Source organism: Vipera ursinii (assembly GCF_947247035.1).
Source record: "Vipera ursinii genome assembly, chromosome: Z".
In the NCBI taxonomy this organism is placed as follows: Eukaryota; Metazoa; Chordata; class Lepidosauria; order Squamata; family Viperidae; genus Vipera; species Vipera ursinii.
This window is the reverse complement of record NC_139517.1, coordinates 18608513-18634899: the sequence shown is the minus strand read 5'-3', so window position 1 is coordinate 18634899 and position 26387 is coordinate 18608513. Positions and strand designations below refer to the sequence as shown.

Here is a 26387-nt window from a genome sequence, read left to right as displayed (position 1 = left end):
TAACACATACTACAAATAGACAACAGGTTCCAAATGCACTGTCTAAAAGATAAATATTGTTTTATTGGTGCTTGTTTTATTCTTGTTGTATACAAAGCAGCAGGTTGGAGGGACCCACATCATAAGATATAGGGAGAAGTGACAATAGAAAGAATAGAGATGAAGTTCCTCAGGAGAATTGGTTATTATGGGAAGACAGAACCCCTCTTGCACACATGGTATGAACCTACCAAGCATCAGAACTGGCTTTCACCTGAAGAAGAGACAAGTGAAAGAAGATGCAGGAAGGGACCAATGCAAAAAAAAAACTCCAGAGGAGCAAAAAAATGCTCTTGACCCTTCTGCATCTCATGTCCCTAAGTTTGAAAGGACATGGAATGGACTTGGATGGAGTCAGTCATAGTATTTCTCTACCCTCCGAACCTGGCAGTACATCAGCATGGAGAACACGATGCCCAAGACCTAAAGGAATAGAGAAAGATTTAGTCAGAAAAAAACAACAACAGAAGCCCTAGCCCAGCTTATGGTACTCTTTATCTCTTGGAAATGCTTGTTCCTTGTCTGCTCCAAAACACAAGGAAGTACTGCCAGCTCTTGGCTTGGGCCACGAAGTAATCTCACTGCTCGGACATGTAGAAACTAACTGATAATATTCTAAGCTAGTGCTTCTCATTCTTGGCAGCTTTAAAATTTGGGACTTCAACTCCCAGAATTCCCCAAACCCTGTAGTGGTTGAGGAATTCTGGGAGTCGAAGTCCACACATTTTAAATTTGCCAAGATTGAGAAACTGTTCTAAGCCTAGCCCCCATAGGACCTAGTAGTAGTTCATCAGAAGACCTTCAGTTCTGAGCAGCAAAGGATGGGTACAGAAGGCGTACTTTCTCCCCCCTCTCTTTTTTCAAACTTAGGTTTAACCAGATTTAACTAGAAAGTGAATGGAGCAGGACGGGGCCTTCTCCGCACCTTTTCCACCAGCCATCTTGCTGCCTTAATGGAATTTTGGATAGTGCAAGAACAGGTAGTACAGATTACGCTAGTAACACAACTTTCCTCAGCCTGGCACTCTCCACATAGGTTGAAAATTACAGGGATCTGGTTGGAGAAGGCCACTTTAGAGCATCTGGTGGGGTTATAACATCCAGGGTGCTGTGTCTGAACTGACACTGAGGGAGACTCGGGTTCAAGTTTACCTCAGCCAAAGAAATTCCCTGGCAGTTTTTGCCACTCCTTCTCCATCACTAGTGACTGTGGGAATAAAAAGGCAGGAAGGGACACTATATATGAGGCCTTGCGCTCCTGAAGGAAAAGGCAGGATTTCCTTCAGGAGCGCAAGGCCTCATATATAGTGAGGCAAATTTTAAAACAAATTTTAGTGAGCTGAATATTCTCTCTGGGTGTTGGTCACACTTAAAAAGTGACTTAAGCCAGTTCTATTATCTTCCTTCTATGGCACAGGTATCAAACTCACTGCGTCTTGTGACATGTTGCACCGTATTGCAACTTTTCTTGCATTGCCGGAGCTGAGGTGGGTGCGACCTCCACATGATGCAACCGGGCCACGGGTGGGCAATTTGACACCCCTGTTCTGTGGCATCAGATCTACAGCTATGGCATCAGATCTGCAGCTAGGCTATGACTTGTAAAAATTATGCAAACACTAGATGTCAGCAGAGGAATGCTGAAAATATGCCTCTTTCCTGCCACCCAGTGGCCATTGAAAGCTTTGCAGTTTAGATATGTTAAAACCCAGATAAATACTATGAAGCGTAAGCCATGCTTGATGAAATCTTGGAAACCAGTGGAACTGGCTTTTTAACAGCTGGCCAAAAACTTAAATCCTTTGCATTATTTTTATATTTAATGTACATACTGCTTTTCTGATCTCATTGCTGTCTTGCACATTATATGACCTAAGCATAACGTGCTGTCTTTGTTGAATCTACATAACTTTAATGAGCTGTACAGCTGGGTTTTCTGCCTGGTCTTTGCTTTTTTTCTCATGATATATAGTTTCCATTTTTAAAAAAGAAAAAAAATCACACTTTGTTGTGCATGTTTCTTTTAGTGCAGCAGGAGACTTGAGGTGATGTATGGTACCCTCTGAGCAGGCAAAGATTTAAATGTCTACTGCTTTATTTTAGGTTAAAGAGGATTAAGCAAAAAAAAAAGTACATTAAATCTAGGGGAAGGTTGCAAGTCCATGTTTACTTCTTCCTCATTCAACTGAAAATTATGCATTCAAATTTGCAGGTGTTAACTTTGAGGAATTCAGGGAAAAATAACCTCCCCAAGAGGGGTGGGAGAGATGCTTGCATTCCCTTGTTCTGTGTCAGAGGTGGGGAACAATGGCCCCTTTGTGGCTTGTGGAGTTCAATTCCCAGAATTCCTGAGAGTTGAAGTCCATAAGTCATAAAAGGGCCATCGTTCCCCCACCCTTGCTCTTTGGGGTAAGAATAGAGATCTTTCAAGGATGCTACATGTCTAGGTCAGTGTTTTTCAACCATGGCAACATTATGATGTATGGACTTCCCACTCCCAGATTCTGGGAGTTGAAGTCCACATATCTTAAAGTTGCCAAGATTGAGAAAAACATTGGTCTAGGCTACTCCATCTGCCATTGGTGCTCTGACCACCTCACCTGGACAACGATGATACAGGCAGCAAAAATGCCCATTGCAAAGATGTTCTCCGCTAGCCAGCGTTTCACCTTCTCATAGCAAGGCTGCAAGGAAAATAAAGAGAAGCCCATAAAACAGTGGTTAGGAAACCTTGGAGGGGGAATGTCCCACACAGGTAAACCTCTACTTACAGCCATTCAGTCACTGTTCAGTGTCACAACAGCACTGCAAAATGTGACTTACAATCAGTCCTCACACACACAGCATCACAGTATCCCCATGGTCACAGGATCAACATTCTGACATTCGGCAACCAACATGTGATCACAATTGTTGCAGTGTCCCAGGATCAGGTGATCACCATTTGTGAGCTCTCCAGCTGGCTTTCAGCAAGCAAAGTAAAGCAGGATTCACTTAACAACTGCGTGATTCATTTAACAACTGTGGCAAAAAAAGGCTGTACATCAGGCGCAGCTCGCCTAAGAACCGTGTTGCTTAGCAATAAAACATTCTGGTCCCATTTGTGATTATAAGCTGAGGACTATTTGTATAAAGGTAGTCCTCAAGTTACAACCACAATTGAGCCCAAAGGTTCTGTTGCTAAGCAAGACAGTTGTTAAGTGAATTTTGCCCCATTTTATGACCTTGCCACAGTTGTTAAGTGAATCAATGCAGTTGTTAAGTTAGTAACACGGTTCTTAAGTGACTGTGGCTTCCCCCTTGACTTTGCTTATCAGAAGGTCTCAAAAAAGGATCACATAACTCTGGAACACTGTAACCATCATAAATATGAGTCATCTGCCAAGCGTCCGAATTTTGATCATGTGGCCAAGGGGATGCTGTAACGGTCGTAAGTGTGAAAAATGGTCATAAGTCACTTTTTTCAGTGCTGTTGTAATTTCAAACAATTGTTAAATGAACTGCTGTAAGTCGAGGACTACCTATATTATTCCCATTAACTCTACTCCTGGAAATGATCAGCAAGTAATGGCCGCTAGCAGTTTTCAGGGGCTCCTTGAACATAGGAACATTACGCCTTCAAAAGTAAATTTGGGAAACATGACAGGAATCAGAAAAAGAAGGTTGTCTCTAATTTAGAATTGGAAGTAGATCGGTACATACAAGTAGTCCCGACTTACAACTGTTCGCTTAGTGACTGTTCAAAGTTACAATGGCCCTGGGAAAAATGGACTTATGACCATTTTTCACACTGACGACCCTGGCAGCATCCCCAGGGCCACGTGATTTACATTCAGATGCTTACATTTACGACAGTTGCAGTGTCCTGGAGTCAGTTCTGTGATCTCCTTTTGCGACTTTCTGACAAGCAAAGTCAATGGGGAAACCGTGGTATTAACTGAACAACTGCAGCGATTCGCTTAACAAATGTGGCAAGAAAAGTTGTAAAATGGGGCAGAACGCATGTCACACATTTTTCACACTTAACAACCATTGCAGCATCCCCATGACCACGTGATCAGAATTCAGATGCTTGGCAACTGGCATGGAGTTATGACGGTTGCAGTGTCCCGGGGTCATGCGATCAACTTTTGTAACCTTCTGACAAGCAAAGTCAATGGGGAAGACAGATTCCCTTAGCCCCCCGTGTTGCTAGCTTAAATCACTTAAATCACTTTGGCAAGAAAGATCACAAAACAGGGCAAAACTCATATAACAACTGTCTCACTTAGCAGCAGAAATTTTGGGCTCAATCATGGTCGAGGGCTACCTTTACATGTTTACACACACACGCACATACACAAACACTATTGCTACCTAATGTTGAAACACCTTTCATGTTTAAGGTAAAGGTAAAGGTTCCCCCGCACATGCGTGCTAGTCGTTTCCGACTCTAGGGGCTGGTGCTCATCTCCGTTTCAAAGCCGAAGAGCCAGCGCTTGTCCAAGGACGTCTCCGTGGTCATGTGGCCGGCATGACTAGACGCCAAAGGCGCACAGAACGCTGTTACCTTCCCACCGGAGTGGTCCCTATTTTTCTACTTGCATTTTTTACGTGCTTTCGAACTGCTAGGTTGGCAGAAGCTGGGACGAGTAACAGGCGCTCACTCTGCTACGCGGCACTCGGGATTCGAACCGCCAAACTGCCGACCTGATCGACAAGCTCAGCGTCCTAATCCACTGAGCCACCGCGTCCCTATCCTTTCATGTTTACACACATACAAAAACACTATTGCTACCTAATGTTGACATTGATAAGACATCCTTAAAATCATAAACATGCAGAGGAGAGGACAGCCGGCTGCAAGGTGGAATTTCAGGTTGTGCATCGTTGCATAAACAAATTCGACAGAGCACTGGGGTTGAGGAACCTGGAAGGTCATCCATGCAGGAAGGAGATGTCTGCAGGCCTCCCGCAATTCTCTTGACCTTCAGTCTGGCAGTTGAGTCTTTACAGCAGGGGTCTTCAGACTTGGCCCTTTTATGACTTGTGGACTTCAACTCCCAGAATTCTGGGAGTTGAAGTCCACAAGTCATAAAAGGGCCAAGTTTGAAGACCCCTGCTTTACAGAGTGCCAGGTCCCTATCGGAACGCTGCCATTCCTAGAGGAAGGGGAGCAGGAGTTATTGTGGATTGAGGATGTTTTCAAATTGGGAAATAGGGAGTGGGGGGAAACCCTCAGGGCCATCTGCTTTGACTCCTGCTGGCTATCAGGGAGGAGGCACCAAAGAATGGCTGGTTATCATCTTTTCCAGCTGGAAGTTCTCACATCTTCACACCAGCTGATGGGCTCCTGATAGGGTGGGGCATTGGGGTGGAGCTGGGGAAATGGGACTTTGAGCTAAATGCTTTTGCAGGGAACTTCAGATTCCGCCTTGCTTCCTTGCAATCACTTTCTCTCAGTAAAAGATCCCCTTCTGAAATGATGCCTGTTTCAAGAGTCATGCTTTCCTGAGGCGACAGCTGAGGCAGAACCTTACACAGACTCTCTTAGAAAAGATGCCAGATTGGAAACCACTGCAGGAAAGGGAATTCCCAATAATCTCTGATGCACTGATGATGTTACCTAGTTTGGTAATGAAACGTCTGCAACGAAACTGCCAAGCTCAGAGAGCGCCAAGGACTCCACAGTTCAAGCCTAAGCCACACACAGTATATTCTCTTCTATCGGTATCAATCACCTTCAGCACAATCCTTGGCTGCCATCTCACCTCTTTCCACCAGCTGGCGCTGTCCCTTTGACAACCATCGCTTCGCTGTAAGCAGCAGGACTCGGGGACCCATGTGCCATTCCGCACCTCAAACCAATCGGTGTAGTTCCGTACCCCACAACAACGAAACTGCAAAGCAAGAAGATAAGAAGGAAAGGGGGTGGGGAGGGGAACAAGTGTGTGTTTGTGTCTGATGTCAGGAAAAACTCCCAATGGTTTCAAACCAGGTAGGTACCACACTGAACAGTGTTTTTTACACACCTCATTTTGCGCAAGGTCCCAGGCTTTGGTTAATCCCACATTGTCTTCTGTGCCGTAGAGTTTGAGTCCTTCCTTGAGGTTAGACTGAGCATACTGATCAAACTGGAAGAGAGACATACTACATGTACCAAATGATTTATTTTTTTTAGTGTTTCAAGTAAATGTCTGGGGGGGGATTGCTGAACCAAGTTTTCAGTCCTCACGAGAGTGGTGATTAAGAAGCCTTCTCCCCAAAAATTGAGGGGAGTTGGAATGATCTATGCTGAAACAGGGTACTTTGGCCTGGTTAGTCTTAGACAGGGAAACCTGATATTAAAATATTTCATATACTTGCAAGCCATATTTGTATACAGGTAGTCCTCGAGTTACGACCACCACTGAGCCCAAAATTTATGTCGCTAAGTGAAACATTCGTTAAGTGAGTTTGCCTCATTTTACCACTTTTCTTGCCACAGCTGTTAAGTGAATCCTCACATTCATTAAGTTAGTTAGTAAAATGGTTCTTAAGTGAATCTGGATTCCCCATTGACTTTGCTTGGCAGAAGATCGCAGAGGCTGATTACTTGATCCCGGGGCACTGCAGCCGTCATAAATACGAGTCAAGTTGCCAAGCATCTGAATTTTGATCATTTAACCACAGGGATGCTGCAACGATTGTTAAGTGTGAAAAATGATTGTAAGTCACTTTTTTCAGTGCCGTTGTAACTTTGAACGGTCATTAAATGAACTGTTGTAAGTCCAGGACCACCTGTACTTAACACTTCAGTCTGTTCTTTTAATATCACCTTTTAGATTATCACAATACCATTACCCAAGGACGCTAACATTAAGTAATCTGATTAAAGGGAACTTTTATGGGATGGGAAACTTCAAAACCGCTGGGTGAGATCATTCGTGGTTTTGGAGTTGGGTATCATCAGTACGCTGATGATACCCAGCTTTTTCTTTCGACCCCAAACCACCCCAGTGATGCCCTCGTGATGTCCCGTTGCCTGGAGGCGGTCCGGGTCTGGATGGGGAGGAACAGACTTCAACTCAACCCCGACAAGACTGAGTGGCTTTGCATACCTTCATCCCGGGTCAATTCGGATATTCCATCTCTCTCTATGGGGGGTGAACTATTACCCCCCGTAGATAGGGCTCGCAACTTGGGAGTCCTCCTAGATTCACGGCTCACCTTGGAAGATCACATAGTGGCTGTGACTAGGGGGGCTTTCGCCCAGGTTCGCCTGGTGCGCCAGTTGCGGCCCTATCTAGGCCAGGATGACTTATGCACGGTCACTCATGCGCTCGTGACCTCTCGTCTGGACTACTGCAATGCTCTCTACATGGGGCTGCCCTTGAGGACCACCCGGAGGCTCCAACTGGTACAGAATGCAGCCGCGAGAGTTGTGTTGGGAGTCTCCCGATACTCCCATGTTACACCTCTGCTCCATGAGCTGCATTGGTTACCAGTTGTCTTCCAGGTGAGATTCAAGGTACTAGTAATGGTGTTTAAAGCCCTACATGGCAGGGGTCCGGAGTACCTTAGGGAACACCTGCTGCCGGCATCAACTTCCCTTCGCCCTGTGCGTTCCCACAGAGAGGGCCTCCTCAGGGTGCCACCAATCAGAGAATGTCGATTGGTGGCCCACAGGGGGAGATCCTTCTCTGTGGGCGCCCCGGAGCTATGGAATCAGCTACCGGTTGAGCTCCGGATGGCGCCCGATCTTCGCTCCTTTCGCCGCGATCTAAAAACATTCTTATTCGAACAAGCCGGCCTGGCCTGATGGGGGATTGGTGGGGGGTTTTTTTACTGTTGTTTTATTGGGGTTTTAATATTGTATTGATTGTTTTTAGTGGGCATGTATTTAATCCTTTTTTAATTTTTTTAATTCTGTATTTTTATTCTTGCCCTGTTCACTGCCCTGAGTCCTTCGGGAGAAGGGCGGTATAGAAATATTATTAAATAAAATAAATAAATAAAATAAAACAAGCCAAGTTTGTGTATGGACATGGAATGTAATATCCTATAAAAGGACGCCTTTGCTTGCTGGGACATACTACAACATGTAGTACGTGTCTGGCTGAGGGAATTCTGGGAGTGGAAGTCCATATATTGTTGAGTTTGAGGAAACCCTATTCTATGCTCAGATGCAAATTTTCCAGTTTCTTAACTGATTTCTTAGACCTGCAGCTGGAAAACAGGAGAGGTTGAAAGTAAACCTGCATATTTTTCTCTCTCATATCATCATCATCATCAGTTCTGGAGACATTAAAGTAGGAACGGATGGATACTATGACTACATTGGTATATGACTATTAAATATTGTATTTTCTGATACATAGCACCAAACTTTGTAGGACTGACCTGATCTCTTGACCGTGCAGAAGCAAAGAAGATGACTTAGCCAGGGCAATAATTGTTTCTCCCAATTATTTTGTTTGTTTTTGTTTTTTTTTAAAAATGAATATGTACTCTACCTCGTCAAAGGAAATTTTTGAGGGTGTAAAACTTGAGATGTAGCTTTGTCACCTTTAAGGTATGGAAATGAAGAATTAAGTCCATAGAAGTTAGCCCTCTACTTACAGCCACCACGGAGACCAGAATTCATAACCAAGGCAGTTTCTTAAATGAGTTGCATCCGATTTTATTTGCCACGGTTATTAAGTGAATCAGTGCAGTTGTTCTTTAAGTGAATCACTGCAGTTGTTAAGTGGATCATTTGGTTGTTGAGCAAAATCTGGCTTCCCCATTGATTTTGCTTGTCTGAAGCTGGCTGGGAAGGTCTCAAAATGGTGATCACATGACGGAAGGATGCTGCAACCGTCATAAGTACATGCCCATTGCCGACTGCCAGAATTCTGATCATGTGACTGGGGGTGCAGCAAGGTTTGCAATTGCAAGGACCAGTCATAAGTTGCTGTAACTTCGAACAATGTCTGAAGAATGGCTGAAAGTCAAGGACTACTGTGTTTCTCCAAAAATAAGACCCAACGGAACACAAACCCTAGCATGAATTTTCAGGATGCTCGTAATATAAGCCCCACTCCCAAAATAAGCCCCAGTTAAGATTGTCAGCCAGACGGATGCATTTAGTACCGTATTTCCCCCGAATATACGTCCTAACTGGAAAATAAGCCCTAATGCGTCTTTTGGAGCAAAAATTAATATATGACCCGGTCTTATTTTGGGGGAAACACAGTACCTGGATAACGGATTCTTTCCTCATTCCGTGAAATGGAGATAGGTGTTCAGTCTGTATTATTACATACCTCTTTGGATACTGGGAATTCATATCGTGAAACACATTTCTGATATCGTTGATGCCATAATCACTGGAATGCAGAGCAATGAGGCTTTTCTTTAAGCAATCTCTTCTACCCCTATTCCTTCTAATTTTTCTAAAAATATGAAAATAAGGATCCTTACCTTATCCCGGCAAGTGAAAAAAACTAGCAACCCAACTAGTTCCAGGAGAAAGAGAGTAAAAAGAACCAGGAAGAACTAAGGAAAAAAAACAGATATATTGATCAACCCAGGATGTTTAGGTACATATTTTATGTTTACACGGGTAGTCTTTAACTTACAATCACAATTGAGCTCAAAATTCCTGTTGCTAAGTGAGACATCTGTTAAATGTCTTTATTATTATTATTTATTATTATTATCATCATCATCATCATCATCATCATCATTATTATTATTATTATTATTATTATTATTATTATTATTATTATTATTGAAATTTGCCCCTGTTTATGACCTTTCTTGCCACAGTTGTTAAGTGACTCACTGCATTTGTGAAGTTAGCCGTATGGTTGTTAAGTGAATCTGGCTTCCCCATTGACTTTGCTTGTCAGAAGGTCGCAAAAGGGGACACTGGGACATTGCCACTACCATAAATATGAGTCAGCTGCCAAGCATCTGAATTTTGATCCCTTGACCATGGGGATGCTGAAACAGTCAGAAGTGTGAAAAACGGTCATAAGTCCCTTTTTATAGTGCTGTTGTAACTCTGAACACTCACTAAATGAACTGTTATAAGATGAGGACTACAGTGGTATACTGTATACAGTGATGTACAAATTTTAGCTAGGATTGTTTCTATCATGCGAACCTTAATTGCTCAATATTTTTAATGGACTCACAGGATTGTGCATATATGACCAGACTGTTGCAACACAACCTTTCCTCAACCTGATGCTCTCCAGATGTGTTCCCTGGCTGCACAATTACATCCAGACTTCTCTGCACATAACACCCCCCCCCAAAAAAGTGCACATTTTTAAATTCTATTATTTTAATTTATTAAAGCCTTTAGACCCATTTTTTTTTTACACACAACACTTCCCACAGCATTTTGTATACGAATGTAGGAAAACGAGTCGGTGCCTTACAGTATATTAGATAAAAAGATAAAGAGTGCAAAGGTAGAAACTCTTCAGGAGACAAAAAGAAAGCAAGTGAAGTCGTGCTTCCAAAAGACTGAAAGCAATTCTTAGGAAGAAACGCAATCAATTTTGGGGAGCAGAAAAAAATAAGGGGGTGTCGATAACATAGTTGGGGGTCGCCATCTTGATTTTTTGATCTCCTTCTTGGTGATAATATCCCTGCTCAGAAATGTATTGCTTCTGAATGATATTCTATGACCGGGCATGCCTGGTCTTTAAGTAGGTCCTGTAGACCAAGGGTCACCAACCTGTGGGCTGCGACCCGCTACTGGGCCATGAGGGGATCGCAACCAGGCCTCAGAAATGTCTGGCAAGGCGTGCGTGCATACATGCATCCTCACTTGTGCGAGCGGTGGGTAAGCTCGTGCGCGCACGCTCCATTTGCGTGAGCAGCAGGGCCCATGTGCACACCACTCACGCAAATGGAGCTGCGGGCACATGCGGGCGCTTGCTGGCCACTCGCACAGAACCTTCTCCTCTCCTATCCCCACCCCCACCCACCCCTGCCGTTCTGCAAAGCCTGAAACATTGGGGAAATTTGCTGTAGACAAATCTTGCTTCCGATTAAGTCTTAATGAAGGAGAAGATTTGCAGCTCGGGGTTGAAATGAGGGGTCCTTGGTGCTCTCTTATGGGGACGCGGTGGCTCAGTGGGTTAGGACGCTGAGCTTGTTGATCAGAAGGTCGGCAGTTTGGCGGGTCGAATTCCGAGTGCCGCGTAACAGAGTGAGCGCCTGTTACTCGTCCCAGCTTCTGCCAACCTAGCAGTTCGAAAGCATGTAAAAATGCAAGTAGAAAAATAGGGACCACTGCGGTGGGAAGGTAACAGCGTTCTGTGCGCCTTTGGCGTCTAGTCATGCCGGCCACATGACCATGGAGACGTCCTCAGACAAGCGCTGGCTCTTCGGCTTTGAAACGGAGATGAGCACCGGCCCCTAGAGTCGGAAACGACTAGCACGCATGTGCGGGGGAACCTTTACCTGGTGCTCTCTGAGTTTGCTTGTTTTGCTGTAGACGTTTCCTTAACTAGGTAACAACCTTAACTAGGTAACCTTAACTAGGTAACAACATCAGTGCTAGTAAGGAGTTGCTGTTTGCTCTCAGTTTATATTTGGTGTCTTGCCCCCACCCACCCAGACAGGCAAGACACCAGAATTATAAACTGATAAGAGAACAGCAACTCCTTACTAGCACCGGTTGTGTTACCTATAGTTAGGGTAATGAAACGTCGGCAAGAAAACAAGCAAGCTCAGAGAGCAACAAGGAGCCCTCAGATGAAGTCCTGTAGATACCGCCTTCTCTGGCCAGAAATAGCACCCGCTTCTGCCAATGGGCTCATTTAACGTTCGTTCCATTTGACTCTTGTTTGTGCACACAGTATGGTCCAAAGAGATGCTACTTACCGTCATCAGGAGACATCGGTGTTCTGTGGCTGCCCCCAAGCATCCGAGGAACCCCACCACCATGATGATGGCACCTGTTGCCATGAAGAGTCCGGCTGCTGACAGCGATGGGAAGGAGAAGGATAAGGTAGCAAAACGGCCCTGGGTGGCGGCCAGCCATATGCCCACGCCAAGCACCCCACAGCCACCCAGCTAAAGGGAGAGACAGAAGAGAAGCACATTCACAGAATCAAGAACGGAGGCTCAACTCTTCTCCTCGTGTTCCAGGATCCCGTTGCAGGAGAAATAATTAGCTTGATTCTCACAAATACTTTTTGCCTTTCTAGTCTATCATGAGTGCAAAACTTGGGTTGAAACTAAACATTAAGAAAACCAAGATCATGGCATCCAGCCCTCTCAATTCCTGGCAAATAGATGGGGAAGAAATGGAGGTAGTGACAGATTTTATTTTCCTGGGCTTCAAGATCACTGCAGATGGGGACTGTAGCCAAGAAATTAAAAGACGCTTGCTCCTGGGGAGGAAAGCCATGGCAAATCTAGACAACACACTAAAAAGCAGAGACATCACCCTGTCAACAAAAGTGCGTATAGTCAAGGCTATGGTCTTCCCAGTTGCAATGTATGGCAGTGAAAGTTGGACCATAAAAAAGGCTGAGCGCCAAAGAATTGAGGCCTTTGAACTCTGGTGCTGGAGAAGACTCCTGCAAGTCCCTTGGACTGCAAGGCGATCAAACCGGTCTGTCCTAGAGGAGATCAACCCTGACTGCTCTTTAGAAGGCCAGATCCTGAAGTTGAAACACCAGCTGCCTGCAATTAGTGCAGGTTCACATCCCACAAGTCTATCAAACTCTCTCCCTACCACCTCAAAGGATCTCCCGCTTCTACAATGGAAACGAGTCCAGTGTTCAATTGTTGTGGACGCTGTGGGGTCCCAATGTTTATAAACATTCCATGACATCATAAGAGCTCAGTCAATGAGCGCGCAGGGAAATGAAAGCCAGGTTTTAGAATGTTTTGTCGTGACAATATGGAATCAGTAAATATATACTCTGCATTGTACTTTGTTTAATCTAGCATCAGTCCTATAAGACAAGAGTTTATAACTCTGCTATTGTTTGGAAGATGCATGAAGATCTGTTTTTTTTTTAACCCAGGCTCTCAGTGAGAGCCTTCACCACATTGTGCTTGCTATCATTTATCTTTATTGATTTATTTTAAAAATTATTCTGAACTGCCCAGAGCCCTTGACAGTTGGGCAGCCTACAAGTTTCATCAAGTATGATTAAGGTTGTTATAACAATGAGTAAGTTCCTATCAGGAGACAATATCAATGTGAGCCAGATTGCCTATTATTGATTATTATTGTTCATTGCTAATTGTTGTTTATATCTCACTTCTTTCTTGTAAGCTGCCCTCGATCACATTAACTGTTAAATTAGATAGAGAGACGGACAGACAGACATGCACTAATTAATAGAAAATATTCCTGATCTAGAATAGATTCACTGACTTGTAAGGCATGAGGAAAACCTGTTGAGTAGGAAGGCTCTCTGATGCATCATTTCAATTCTAACGTAGAATTCACTCAAATTCATTATAGAAACACAAACTTGCCATACTTACCCAGAAGATGAGATTGAACACAAACATTTTCACTTTAACACAAAGCAAACATCCTCGGCTCACCCCCATGATGCACAAAGATAAACCTAGAAAGAGACATGGAGGCAAGACTCAATAACACATAGTATTTCCATTACATTATTCAAGACAAAGCTTAGTTTGTCAGTAAAAATACCATGGCTTAGGCAACAGACGCAATAAATGCAAAATCTATTGTGGCGTATGCAAGGATTGAGTTCTCCAAAGTAATTTATCATATTAGTAAAATGAAAGATAAGGAACAGGGAAATACATGAAAAATTTAAAGATCATATTGTATCACATCACTGCCTGTGGAAAAATAGTAATATATATTGGGGAGAACTAGTAATTGTTGCAATAGAACTAACAGAACTGATATTATAATAAAAACACTGGTGTTTGGGAGGGAATCAGTTGTGTAATCTTATGAAAATGACATAAGTTAGTGACTTTTGATAAGCAAAGTTTTTTTTTAAGTTTTTATAACTTTGGACTTCTATCTAGCTACTGGAAATTAAGCCTTGTTTCCAAAATGGAAAGGAAAGCCTGAAAGAGAATTAAAAAGGTAAACCAAAGATGTGAATTAAAGTACAGATAGTCCATGACTTACAACCAATTGTTTAGCAACCATTTGAAATTATGATGGAACTGCCCCCCCAAGAGCTAATTACCACTGGTTGTTCAAGGTTATGGTCACTGCAGCACCCCCAAAGTCATCTCCTCGTCTTCTTGTGCCATATCCGTTATCGGATGTTGGCGATCATGTTGGCGATCCTGTTTTTATCAGCAACCGCACGAAAAAGTGCTGCTGAGTTTTGTCCAAACCAGTCCCTTAGATTTTGAAGCCATGATGTTCTTCTTCTGCCTGGACCTCGTTTGCCTTCAGTCTTTCCCTGGAGGGTTAAATGGAGTATGCCGTTTTTTTCTGGGTGTTGCATCACATGTCCGAAATATTCTAACTTTCGTTTTTTCATTGTTTTGATGATTTTCCTTGGCTTTTCCAGGCTGCTTCTCACCTCATTTCTGATCTTGTCAACCCAGTTTATACGTAACAGCCGCCTGTAAATCCACATTTCAAATGCTTCTAGTCTCCCCAGCTAGGGCCTTCTGTCAGAGACCAACTCTCTACTCCATAGAGCAGGATAGATAAAAATATAACATCTGACAAGCCTGATTTTCAATCTTAGGCTTCTGTCGTGACTGCAGAAGACCTTTTTCATTTTGAAGAATGCTGTTCGAGCTTTCTCTATCCTTGTCTTTACTTCAGTGGCCATGTCCCAGCTTTCATGTAAATTAGAACCGAGGTGAATGCCCACAGCCATATGCACTAAACTTGAGCGGATTAGCTCTTATGACTGATTGCAGGGACCCTCGCCTTTCTCCCCCCCATCCCATCATTAAGTGAGGCGCAGGCAACCATCATCACTTGCGGTCGTAATTGGCAGGCTCCAATTTGGTCATAACCCAAGGACTACCTGTCAGCATGTATTTGGTGGTAAATTGGGACAAATTTCCAGACTGTGATGTTTCTATGCTGATATAATCCTGCTTCTAAGCAGCCCGGTGCAATCCTAGGTCTTCAACCCGTGTCTTTATAATGGCAGAGCTGCTTCTAGGCCTAGGCCAGGGGTCTGCAACCTTGACAACTTTAAGATTGGTGGACTTCAGCTCTCAGAATTCCTCAGCCAGAGGAATTCTGGGAGCTGAAGTCCACCAATCTTAAAGTTGTCAAGGTTACAGACCTCTGGCCTAGGCAATTCAGGCAGTCTGTTACTGCACAGGTAGTCCTCAACGTGCGATCACAATTGAGCCTAAAATTTCTGTGGTTAAGTGAGATATTTGTTAAGTGAGTTTTACCACCTTTCTTGCCATAGTTGTTAAGTGAATCACTGCACTGATAAGTTAGTAACCCGGTTGTTAAGTGAATGTGGCTTCCCCATTGACTTTTCTTGTCAAAAGGTCGCAAAAGATGATCATATGAACTTGGGACACAGTAATGGTCATAACTATGAGCCAGTTGCCAAGCATCTGAATTATGATCACATGATGATGGGGATGCTGGAAAGGTCATAGCTGAAAAACAGTTGTAAGCAGGGCTTTTTTTCTCATAGAACGCTCAGAACGGAGTTCCGGCACCTTTTTTGGATGGAACCTTGTAGGGTAAGCAAGGCGGGTTGTATGACATGTGTGAGTTCCGGCACCTTTTTCTTTTACAAAAAAAGCACTGGTTGTAAGTCACTTTTTGCAGTGCTGTTATAACTTTGAAGAATCACTAAATGAACTGTTGCAAATTGAGGACTACCTGTACCAAATTTTAGGGACTGACAAAGCTGAAAAGACTTCCAGAATGCATGAGTATAAAATGTGATAATCTTCTCTTATGGCTTTAGAACATTTTCTTTCTATGATTTTGGAAAATACCTACAAAGTCAGTCAAGTGTAGTGAGCAGCACCCTAACCTGATGTTGAATATCCCGAAATATTATTATTACAGCTAGGGACCTCAGGATGCTGATAATATTAGACAAAGGTTTGACGTTAAATTACTGAATGAGAGAGTCACATGATTAGCAAGTTACGTGACCAACACCTTATTAACGTTATAAGCAGTAGTAGAGCAGTGGTCCACTCAATATTAATTTCATGGAATGGCTGCCATACGACAACAGTGGGTGCTGAAGTAATTAAAATTATTTACTGTAATTCAGAGTAAACAGGCAAAAATCTTCGAGAAAAGAAAAAAAGTAGAACATCATAAGCATAAAGCTAAAAAACCTGAAGAAAAAGAAATCATTTCTAAGAAAATGGGAAGTTGAACCAAACCATATGGGTTGTCATAAAGAAGAGAGGGGTCAGACTATTCTCCAAAGCACCTGAAAGCAGGACAAGAAGCAATGGATGGAAACTGATCAAGCAGAGAAACCACTTAGAACTAAGGAGAAATTTCCTGACTTTTAGAACAATTAAACAGTGGAACAACCTGCCTCCAGAAGTTGTGAATGCTCCAACACTGAGAGTTTTTAAGAAGAGATTAGACAACCATTTGTCTGAAAAGGTATAGGGCTGTGATGGTGAAACTTTTAGAGTCCGAGTGCCCAAACTGCAACCCAAAACCCACTTATGTATTGTCAGATGCCGGGTGGGCGTGGCCCATTGGGGGTAGGGGTGGCCAATTGGGTGGGCGTGGCTAACTGGGTGAGCGTGGCGCATTGGGTGGGCATGGCTGCGATGGTAATGGCAGACTGGGTGGGACTAAAAAGTTCAATCAATCAATTCCAACTTTACGAGATTTTTTTTTCCTGCAAGAAGTTGAAATTGATTGAACTTTTTTTTTTTTTGCACACGGCGGCAGAGGCCTAAAGCAAAAAGATTTTATAAAACTCATCTGAAGGCCTAGAACTGGGGCGACGGCGCACGTGCCCACAGAGAGGGCAACGTCACGTGATGTGTCGTGACATATCGTGACCCTTTTGCCATTGCCGGCAATGGGGTGGGCGCGGTTTCACTATGATGCATCTGGCATGCGGGCTGGCAGTTTGACACCCCTGGCCTAGGCTAGGGCATCAAAATGTCTAGAGTTGGGCCTGATAATGAACTACAGGCTCTTGTATACTTATCTAAGGTAGTGTTTTTCAAGCCTGGCAACTTTTAAGGTGTGTGGACTTCAACTCCCAAGCCGCCTATCTTAAAGTTGCCAAGTTTGAAAAATGCTGATCTAGGAGGAAGCCTTATTTTAATCAACTGGTCTCAGTAGGACTTGTGACTCTTCATATACTGTATAGGACCCATTGTTTGATGAAGAGCAAACAATCTTTATGGTCTTATTTGAACAACATGCTTAATTGAATCAAGAGTGAGACTTCATGCAAACATGAAAAACAAACTGCATTGGAGCATAAAAGGACACATTTTAACCCAAAACAATGCTGGACTTGTTCCATCTTAGATTATCCTATCCCAATGAAGCAAGCCAATAAGCTGTTGTAATTAAGTAGGAATTTGAATTTGGTCTGTTTTTTCCCCCCAAGTCCCACCAAAAATATGTCATTTTACTACATATTTGCGAGCTCCACATTGTCTCCATTGAATTACATATAAAAAACAGCGGGGCCTCAATTGCACAGCCACTATCTTGACTTTTTATACACACACACACACACACACACAGACAGAGAGAGAGAGAGAGAGAGAGAGAGAGAGAGAGTTACCTCTGCCCTACTTGGTGTTCCTCCTCTTAAGCAAGTGCAGGTAGTCCTCAACTTACAACAGTTCATTTAGTGACCAAAGTTACAACGGCACTGAAAAAAGTGACTTATGACCGTTTTTCACACTTGTGACCATTACAGCATCCCTATGGTCCCGTGACCAAAATTCAGACCCTTGGCAATTGACTCGTATTTATGACGGCTGCAGTGTCCTGAGGTCACGTGATCCCCTTTTGTGACCTTTCGACAAGCAAAGACAATGGGGAAGCCAGATTCACTGTCACTGTTACTAATGCTACTAATTTAACAACTGCCGTGATTCACTTAACACCTGTGGCAAGAAAGGTCGCAAAAGGGGGCAAGACTCACTTAACAAAGGTCTCATTTAGCGGCATAAATTTTGGGGCTCCGTTGCAGTCGTAAGTCGAGGACTAGCTTTAGACATCCACCTTCACCCATCTGATGCCATCCAGAGGTGCAGGACTGAAATTCCCATGCCAACTTGGGAATTTCCCAAGTTGGCATGGGAATCCCAACACTTCCAGAGAGCCGCAGGTTGGGGTGGCTGGTGTGCAGCTTAAGAAACAGAAACCATGCCGTGTAGACACTGACCATCTCTACACAATTGTGAGGGACCCTGAATACTCTAAAACCATTATCTCAGTTAAACATTTCGTAAGAGGTGGATTAAACTATTATGAGTGATGTGGTGGCGGTCTCAGTGTCGTGGCTGGAAGCTGTTGAAGAGTTTGGATGGGAAGGAAAAGGCAGAGAAGAGCAAAAAAATGATGGGGGGTCTGGAGGGAGCTACGCATGCCACGTCTATCAAAGAAGAGGATTACGGGGGACACGATAGCTATCTTCCACTGCTTGAGGGGCTGCCACAAAGAAGAGGGGATTGACATATTCTCTAAGGCACCTGAGGGCAGGACAAGAAGCCACGGGTGGAAGCTTGTTAAAGAGAGACCCAACCTAGAAATAAGGAGAGTTTTTCTGACAATGAGAACAATTAATCAATGGAATAGCTTGCAGTGGGGTTTTCAAAAATTGAGTAGACAACCATTTGACTGGGATGGTATAAGGCTCCTGCCTTGAGCATGGGCTTGGACTAGAACAGGGGTCCCCCAACCCCCGGGCCGTGGCCTATTTGGAACCGGGCCGTGTGAGTGGCGGGCCGGCACACATATGCATGTCCCCTCTCCCCCTCACTGGGCCACCAAGACATAAAGGACGGGGACCACTGGACTAGAAGACCTCTGAAGTCCCTTCCAGCCCTATGATTCTAGGTTTCTGTTTTTATGTTTAAGAGGGAGCCCAGAAGTCTTCCAATATAAGTGGCCATCTCTGATCCAAGACAGGGTTGCACTACACCTCCTACACTTTTTAGGAGAAGAGCAAGTGGCAGCTGTGGTCAGAAGGATTCATCTGTACCTTTTCCTGAACCGGGTGTCACTATGCAGTCTTCCATGTCCCCAACTGGATTACAGCAACTTACATTAGGCAGGGATGCTCTTGAAGACCATCATCTGCAACTTCAGAACATGGCTGCTTGTTCAACAGTGGATCAGGCCACTGCTGCCATATTGCTCTGCCATTATTGTAGTTGCACAGGCATTAGGCTATCACTCCATTTCTTTGCAATTCAGTATTGCAGTTTAAAGTACTGGCTATTGCCTATAAAAATGTATGACAATGGGACTTCTGGTTCGCTGCCGCAGCCGCCACACACATTCAAAAGTCGAGCTCTGTCTTCCATGTCCCATTTCGCACCACTGGGGGACCCTGGAAAGGGTCAAAAGTCGCCCTTGTAGAGGCGACCAGCAAGGAGGGGATGCCCGCTTGATTGTGGGAGGGTGGTAGCCCTTCCGCTCGATCTGGGGCAACCTTCCAAACTGGCAGACGAAAGATCGGCCATAGAAATATGGCCCATCACTAGGTTACAGACAGCCGAAGTCAAATTTACCACCAGGCACCTACAAAGCAGCATGGATGAGACTGGGTGAGATCTACCTCTCTTCAATCCTAACTATTTTTTCTACCTGTATAATCTGCCCAAAGTATTCCCCCACCCCATGAGAGAGGGAAGGGAGATTCTATCCCATCCTCTAAAAACAGTGGCGACTGACTATCCAGGGGAGTTTAAAACATCACAAGAATAACCTGATTCTGACTGGATCTTTATCTTTCTAAAATTTGTGGATTAAAAGACTTCTTATTTTTATTGAAGATTTGGGTTTTTACTTACAAAAAAGAAGTAAAATTGGAAAAAGGATTATAAAAACTTTGGACTTAAAAAAACAAACCCTAAATGGTATGGGTGACATCTTGTGGCTAAACCTGATATTACGACCTGCTTTGTCTAAAGAGACTTGGCTTGAAGCCCAGACTATAGATAAGACTTTTGCAACCTCATCAGCTGTGAGAAGCCCAGCTGTGTTCTATACTCAGTGACAAAATTATTTTCATTCTCTGATTGTAAAGTTTTTAACAACACTTTACTAAGAGAACATGGATGAAGATCAGGAACAGATTCTCTTTATGTTGAAAGCAATTTATGAAACTATTCTTATAGCTACTGATGAAATAAGAAGCTACAAAAAAGAACAAGATGTCAGCCTGGATATACGAACCCAAATTTTGATTACAACTAAAGAATCAACTACAGAATGTAATAGAATAAATGGAACAATTAAATACTATGATAGAAGATTCAATTGATTGACAAACAAAGAAAAGAGACTGACAACATGGAAAAGGGAAAAGACTTTCTTTATGAATCAGAAGAAATCTGAGGATCAAAAAGAACAGACTGAAGGGAAGATAAACATTTCAGGACAACTACAGTCGAGATGGAAAAATAGAGAGACGATTTGTTAGTCCTTCCAAAAAAAATGGTGACCGGATGGCCTTTTCTACTTCAAACAATATATATAATAATACAGCGAGATCTATTTGATGACTTAAAAGCACGGACATAGAAGGCGAGTTGGCAAAGAAAGAAAGCTAGCATAAGGCAGAAGAAAATTGGGGTTTTGACTTATCAGTAAGAATTAAAATAGACAAGATGAGTACTCAAATAGACAAGATGAGTACTTTGAATACTAGATTTTGTTATGAGCTGAGATAAAGAAAACTTTGGTCATTTAAAACTTGGAAGTATAAATATTAAATATTAAAAGTTAAATTTGAATATTCATTTGCTTATAAAGGCTGAATGTAAAAGTAATTAAGATATATATAAGCTAAAATCTATTGATAAATGTAATAAATGTTTTTACTTAGCTATTATACTAAAAGCTATTAGCTCAAATATGAGATAGTAGACATCAAGAGAAAAAGAGAAGTATTTTATGAGCCTTGGTGGAGCAGTGGGCTGATGCCTCCTTAAGTAACACCAGCTGCCTGCAATTAGTGCAGGTTTGAGTCCCACCAGGCTCAAGGTTGACTCAGCCTTCCATCCTTCCGAGGTAGGTAAAATGAGGACCCAGATTGTTGGGGGCAATTAAGCTGACTTTGTAATAATGCCGCTTTAGGGTGTGTGTGAAAGCCCTAATAAGCAGGCATATACATAGAATGAAGGCTACTGCTAAGTTTGTAAGCCGCCCTGAGTCTTCGGAGAAGGGCGGGATATAAATGGAATTAAAAATAAAAAAAAAATAAAAAAAATTATTTTATTTTAATTCCATTTATATCCCGCCCTTCTCCGAAGACTCAGGGCGGCTTACAAGCTTAGCAGTTGCCTTCATTCTATGTATATGCCTGCTTATTAGGGCTTTCATACACCCCCCCAAGCAGCATTATTACAAAGTCAGCTTAATTGCCCCCAACAATCTGGGTCCTCATTTTACCTACCTCTGAAGGATGGAAGGCTGAGTCAACCTTGATCCTGGTGGGATGCGAACCTGCACTAATTGCAGGCAGCTGGTGTTATTTAAGGAGGCATTAGCCCACTGCTCCACCAAGGCTCTTATTTAATGTTGAAATAAGAGAAATTTTGGTTATTAAAGACATTTGGAAATTAACAGAAAATAAGAATGTTATACTGTATTATTAATCAGTTGATGTAAGATGGTGGAGAAATAGAATATATTTGAATATATTCAAATAGATAAGATGTGTATCCTGAACATTAGATTTTGTGATGAATTGTGATATTTAAAACTTGGAAATTATCAATATTAAATGTTAAATTTAAATATTAATGGGAAACTAAAAATTGGGAAAAAGTAATTGATAGTCTATAAAGATTGAATGTTAAAATAACCAGGACATGTATAAACTAAAAAGTATTGTTAAATGTAAGGAAGTTATTATTTAATTGAAATGATAATAATTGTATTAGTTTAAACATGAGACAGTAAATACTAAGGGGAAAAGAGAGGAAATATTTAATGCAGTAATTTGAGACTTGTACTAAAGATACTTGTATGTTATTGAATTATCGTTTAACCCAGCCGCCATGTTGCTTTTTAAATATTTAAATGTAAAATTAGAAAATCAATAAAACTTAAAAAAAATGTATGACAATGTAGGGCCTTGGTATCAACAAGAGCACCTGTTCTAGACAGGTAATCCTTGTCTTAAGACCATAATTGAGCCCAAATTTTTTGTTGCTAAGTGAAACATTTGTTAATTGAATTCTGCCCTATTTTATGACTTTTCGTGCCACAGTTGTTAAGTGAATCAGTGTAGTTCTTAAATTAGTAACACAGTTGTTAAGTAAATCTGGCTTCCCCCATTGCCTTTCTCATCTGAAGGTCACAAAAGGTGATCACATGACCCGGGAACACTGCAACTGTCATGCCAAGCATTTGAATTTTGATCACGTGACTACCGCTGCAGTGGTTGTAAATGTAAACAATTGTCATAAGTCACTTTTTTCAGTGCCGTTGTAACAAAGTTGTGGACTACCTGAATGTAGTGTAATAAAAGTAGTCCTCGGCTCACAACCAAATTGGGGCCAGAATTTTATATTTTATCTATCATAAAGCTAAATGTAGCTTTCCTGCCTATCATCAGTGGGAAATATACGAAAAAAGTGTTATAAATATAAAATCGGCTTAACATAATTTAAACGCAGAAAATCTTAGCCCTGCCAATCTCTGTGATTCTGTTGTACTCTTTTAATGTGCCCATGGTGTCCTTAATCTGCCCTACCCGACAGGGTTCTTGTTGTTATGGGAAAAAATAGTTCTCGTATAAACATATATCAAATAAAACCACCAAAAATGTTAAATAGCATGCTAAAAATGTGAGTTAGAAATGGGGGGGAGGGGTGTCACAAAAATCAGAGAGATGCTTTGGGAGGAAAAGGACAGAACAGAATGGCAGAGTGCCTATAAAAACAATGTGTTTTCTCTGTGTTTAACACTGTATTTATATGTTTTTTCTAAATTTCTTCTTCAAAATCGATCACTTATCATAAAAGCCATCAGAACTGGAAAGCCTAAAAGGCAACCTACTTGTTTTGTCTTTAAATGTGGCAAGACCTAAATAAGTAATTTTTCAAGGTTACAAAAATAGTAACATTATCTGTCGAAAAACAGAAATATACATTCAACATTTTAAAAATTGGAACCTGTTGCACTGTTGTATACACACTTACATGTGTGAGAAGTCCTTATAAAATCTTGTTATTCTCCCTTATTTCTATAGGGGTTTTTTTTTGCTTGTTTTGTTTAATTAAAAGCCCCTCCAGTTGAAAAACAGAAACACTTGTAAAATGCAATTTAAAAACAAAACAAAAAACAAGTTGAAGTCGCGTGAGACTAATTTTAATTCTGCCAGAAGTGGAGAAATTGAGTCAAGACTTGTATTCCGTCCTTATTCAAAACCATATAAAAAAAGCCACATTTTACCTCAACTCCCTCCATTTTTAGGATCTTCCCCTTTCATCTTTCTTGCCATATATATTTCAGTTTCTCTTCTCATTTCTTTGCTTGCCATTTTGGAGAAACGTTCTCCTCTAATTCACTTTAAATAAACCAGATAGACTGCTCTCTTAATTCTAACTTTAGTTGAACAGAAATCTCAACATTTTTGACATCTGGTTAACTGTATTTGGTTAGTTTGTTTTAATCACATAACCCATTTTTATTGAAATGTTAAATTTAAATTTTATTTTAAATGTATTTAAATTTAAAGTTTATTTCTTTTTATTTAAATGGATGGGCTTCCTCTTTCCCTGCCCCTTTGGACAGTATGTCAGAAAAGGGAGAGAAATAAAGAATTTAAAACAATAAAATACTTTTTTAAAAAAGTCTTTAGAACAAGGCCAACTTTTAAAACAGCACATATACTTACAGTAGGTATTTTGGTCTCCTCTCCCACCCAGCCAGCCACCCATTTTCTGATCTTGCACCAAGAGGTATATTGCATGTAAATATACACACATATTTAAAATTACATATATATTTACCACCACATTTAAAGAAAAAAATAAACGGTTTGCTTTTTAGTTTTTCCAGTCCGGATAGCTTTTATGCTAAGTGTTATCCATTTTCAAGAAGAAATTTAGAAAGACATAAACGTAATCTTTAAAAAAAGAGGATCAAGCCCATCCAAAAGGAACATACAAGGGCAGAATTACCTCGAAATTTCTTCTATTTATTTCTAGAGCATCTTTCCAGCCTTTTGTGATGGAGACTGCCTCCCTTGCTCGCCCCCACCCCCTATCAGATGCGCCCCTCACCTTGACTTCAGCTCAAAAAAGTTAGGGAGGGGGGAAATGGATTTCGAGCGCCGTCCCGTCCCAGGTACCTCCAAATCTGAATGTGGCTCCTTCGGAAGGCGAGATGCAGGATGGAAAGGGAGGGGGGGAGGAATTCCAGGCATGGGACAGGGGAAAGGAAATGGGTGGGGGGAAGGGGGCAGCTAGGGGGGAAGGCGGGTTTGAGGATCTGGGGAGGAGTCCAAGGGGCTCTGGAAAGGGCCTAATCCTAATCCCAGCAAAACTTGGGTCTTTGTGCCAGTCTCAATCCTCCCCCAATCTAAAAATAATACTGTAGTATAATAGTTTTTCTGGATTCGCGTCAGTCCAGTTCTGTGGAATCCTTTTCAGTTAGCAGAAGGGGGGAGGTGGTGGATCTTTCCTGCCTCTCCTGCTTTCCTTCAATTGTTTCACTGTTTGTTACACTCACAAGCACCACAAACGTTTTGTGCGTCTAAGTGAGAACTGGACACTGGACACGGAACCGCTGATTGGTTCAAAATTGGGAAAGCAGTCCGGCAAGGCTGTATACTGTCGCCCTGCCTATTTAACTTATATGCAGAGCACATCATGAGAAAGGCAGGGCTAGATGAATCAAAAGTTGGAATTAAGATTGCCGGAAGAAACATCAACAACCTAAGATATGCAGATGATACCACTCTAATGGGAGAAAGTGAAGAAGAACTAAAGAGCTTCTTGTTGCAGGTGAAGATGGAGAGTGCAAAACTTGGGTTGAAACTTAACATTAAGAAAGCCAAGATCATGGCATCCGGCCCTCTTAATTCCTGGCAAATAGATGGGGAAGAAATGGAGGTAGTGACAGATTTTATTTTCCTGGGCTCCAAGATCACTGCAGATGGGGACTGTAGCCAAGAAGTTAAAAGACGCTTGCTCCTGGGGAGGAAAGCCATGGCAAATCTAGACAGCACATCAAAAAGCAGAGACATCACCCTGTCAACAAAAGTGCGTATAGTCAAGGCTATGGTCTTCCCAGTTGCAATGTATGGCAGTGAAAGCTGGACCATAAGAAAGGCTGAGCGCCAAAGAATTGAGGCCTTTGAGCAATGGTGCTGGAGAAGACTCCTGCAAGTCCCCTGGACTGCAAGGCGATCAAACCGGTCAGTCCTAGAGGAGATCAACCCTGACTGCTCTTTAGAAGGCCAGATCCTGAAGCTAAAACTCAAATATTTTGGCCACCTAATGAGAAGGAAGGACTCACTGGAGTCCTAATGCTGGGAAAGATTGAGGGCAATAGAAGAAGGGGACGACAGAGAATGAGGTGGCTGGATGGAGTCACTGAAGCAGTAGGCGTGAGCTTAAATGGACTCCAGAAGATGGTAGAGGACAGGAAGGCCTGGAGGAACGTTGTCCATAGGGTCGCGATGGGTCGGATACGACTTCACAGCTAACAACAACAACAAAGTGCAAATGTTTCTTGCAGAAAATCAGGGAGGCTTGAGGCTAAAGGGTCCCTCTCTTCCAAGAATTGGGGGTGCAGGTACAATCTGCATCAGCTGAGTGAATGCGAATACACACGTGTGGAAGGGGGAAAGAGCTAAATCCCCAATCCCGGGTGTGCATTCACACTATCACACCAGGCAAAAGATTCCAAAACAAAAAGGTTAAGCCACTATGTTCCTTGATGCGTTTCCTGCCGCAGAGTAATGTCACTTCTTCTCTGCAAGTTGGCTCGCAGTGGGCTAATGCCTCCTTAAGCAACACCAGCCGCCTGCAATTAGCGCAGGTTCGAGTCCCACCAGGCTCAAGGTTGACTCAGCCTTCCATCCTTCCGAGGTAGGTAAAATGAGGACCCAGATTGTTGGGGGCAATAAGCTGACTTTGTAATAATGCCGCTGGGGGGGGGGGGGAAAGCCCTAATAAGCAGGCATATACATACAATGAAGGCTACTCCTAAGCTTGTAAGCCGCCCTGAGTCTTCGGAG

At 42.5% G+C, this 26387-nt stretch overlaps 1 protein-coding gene across 1 annotated transcript; it reads right to left on the bottom strand.

The window, feature by feature from the left end:
* Positions 1 to 44: 44 nt before the first annotated feature.
* Positions 45 to 24534, bottom strand: LOC310648657 (tetraspanin-4-like). Its single transcript, XM_083376633.1, has 8 exons — positions 24427 to 24534; positions 13510 to 13595; positions 11887 to 12078; positions 9463 to 9537; positions 6051 to 6152; positions 5790 to 5918; positions 2640 to 2723; positions 45 to 462 (listed from the first exon to the last, which is right to left on the bottom strand). Exons 2-8 carry the CDS (start codon positions 13576 to 13578, stop codon positions 394 to 396), a joined length of 720 nt encoding a protein of 239 aa, XP_083232759.1. The 5' UTR covers positions 13579 to 13595; positions 24427 to 24534; the 3' UTR covers positions 45 to 393.
* Positions 24535 to 26387: the final 1853 nt, after the last annotated feature.

Excerpts from the sequence above, each read along its gene's own strand:
- LOC310648657 (XM_083376633.1), bottom strand. The coding sequence starts at position 13,578 with ATGGGGGTGAGCCGAGGATGTTTGCTTTGTGTTAAAGTGAAAATGTTT. Across the intron at positions 5,919-6,050 it reads GGGACCTTGCGCAAAATGAG|TTTCGTTGTTGTGGGGTACG; the intron begins GTGTGTAAAAAA and ends CTTGCTTTGCAG. Across the intron at positions 2,724-5,789 it reads GCGCCAGCTGGTGGAAAGAG|CCTTGCTATGAGAAGGTGAA; the intron begins GTGAGATGGCAG and ends TTTTCCTTGCAG.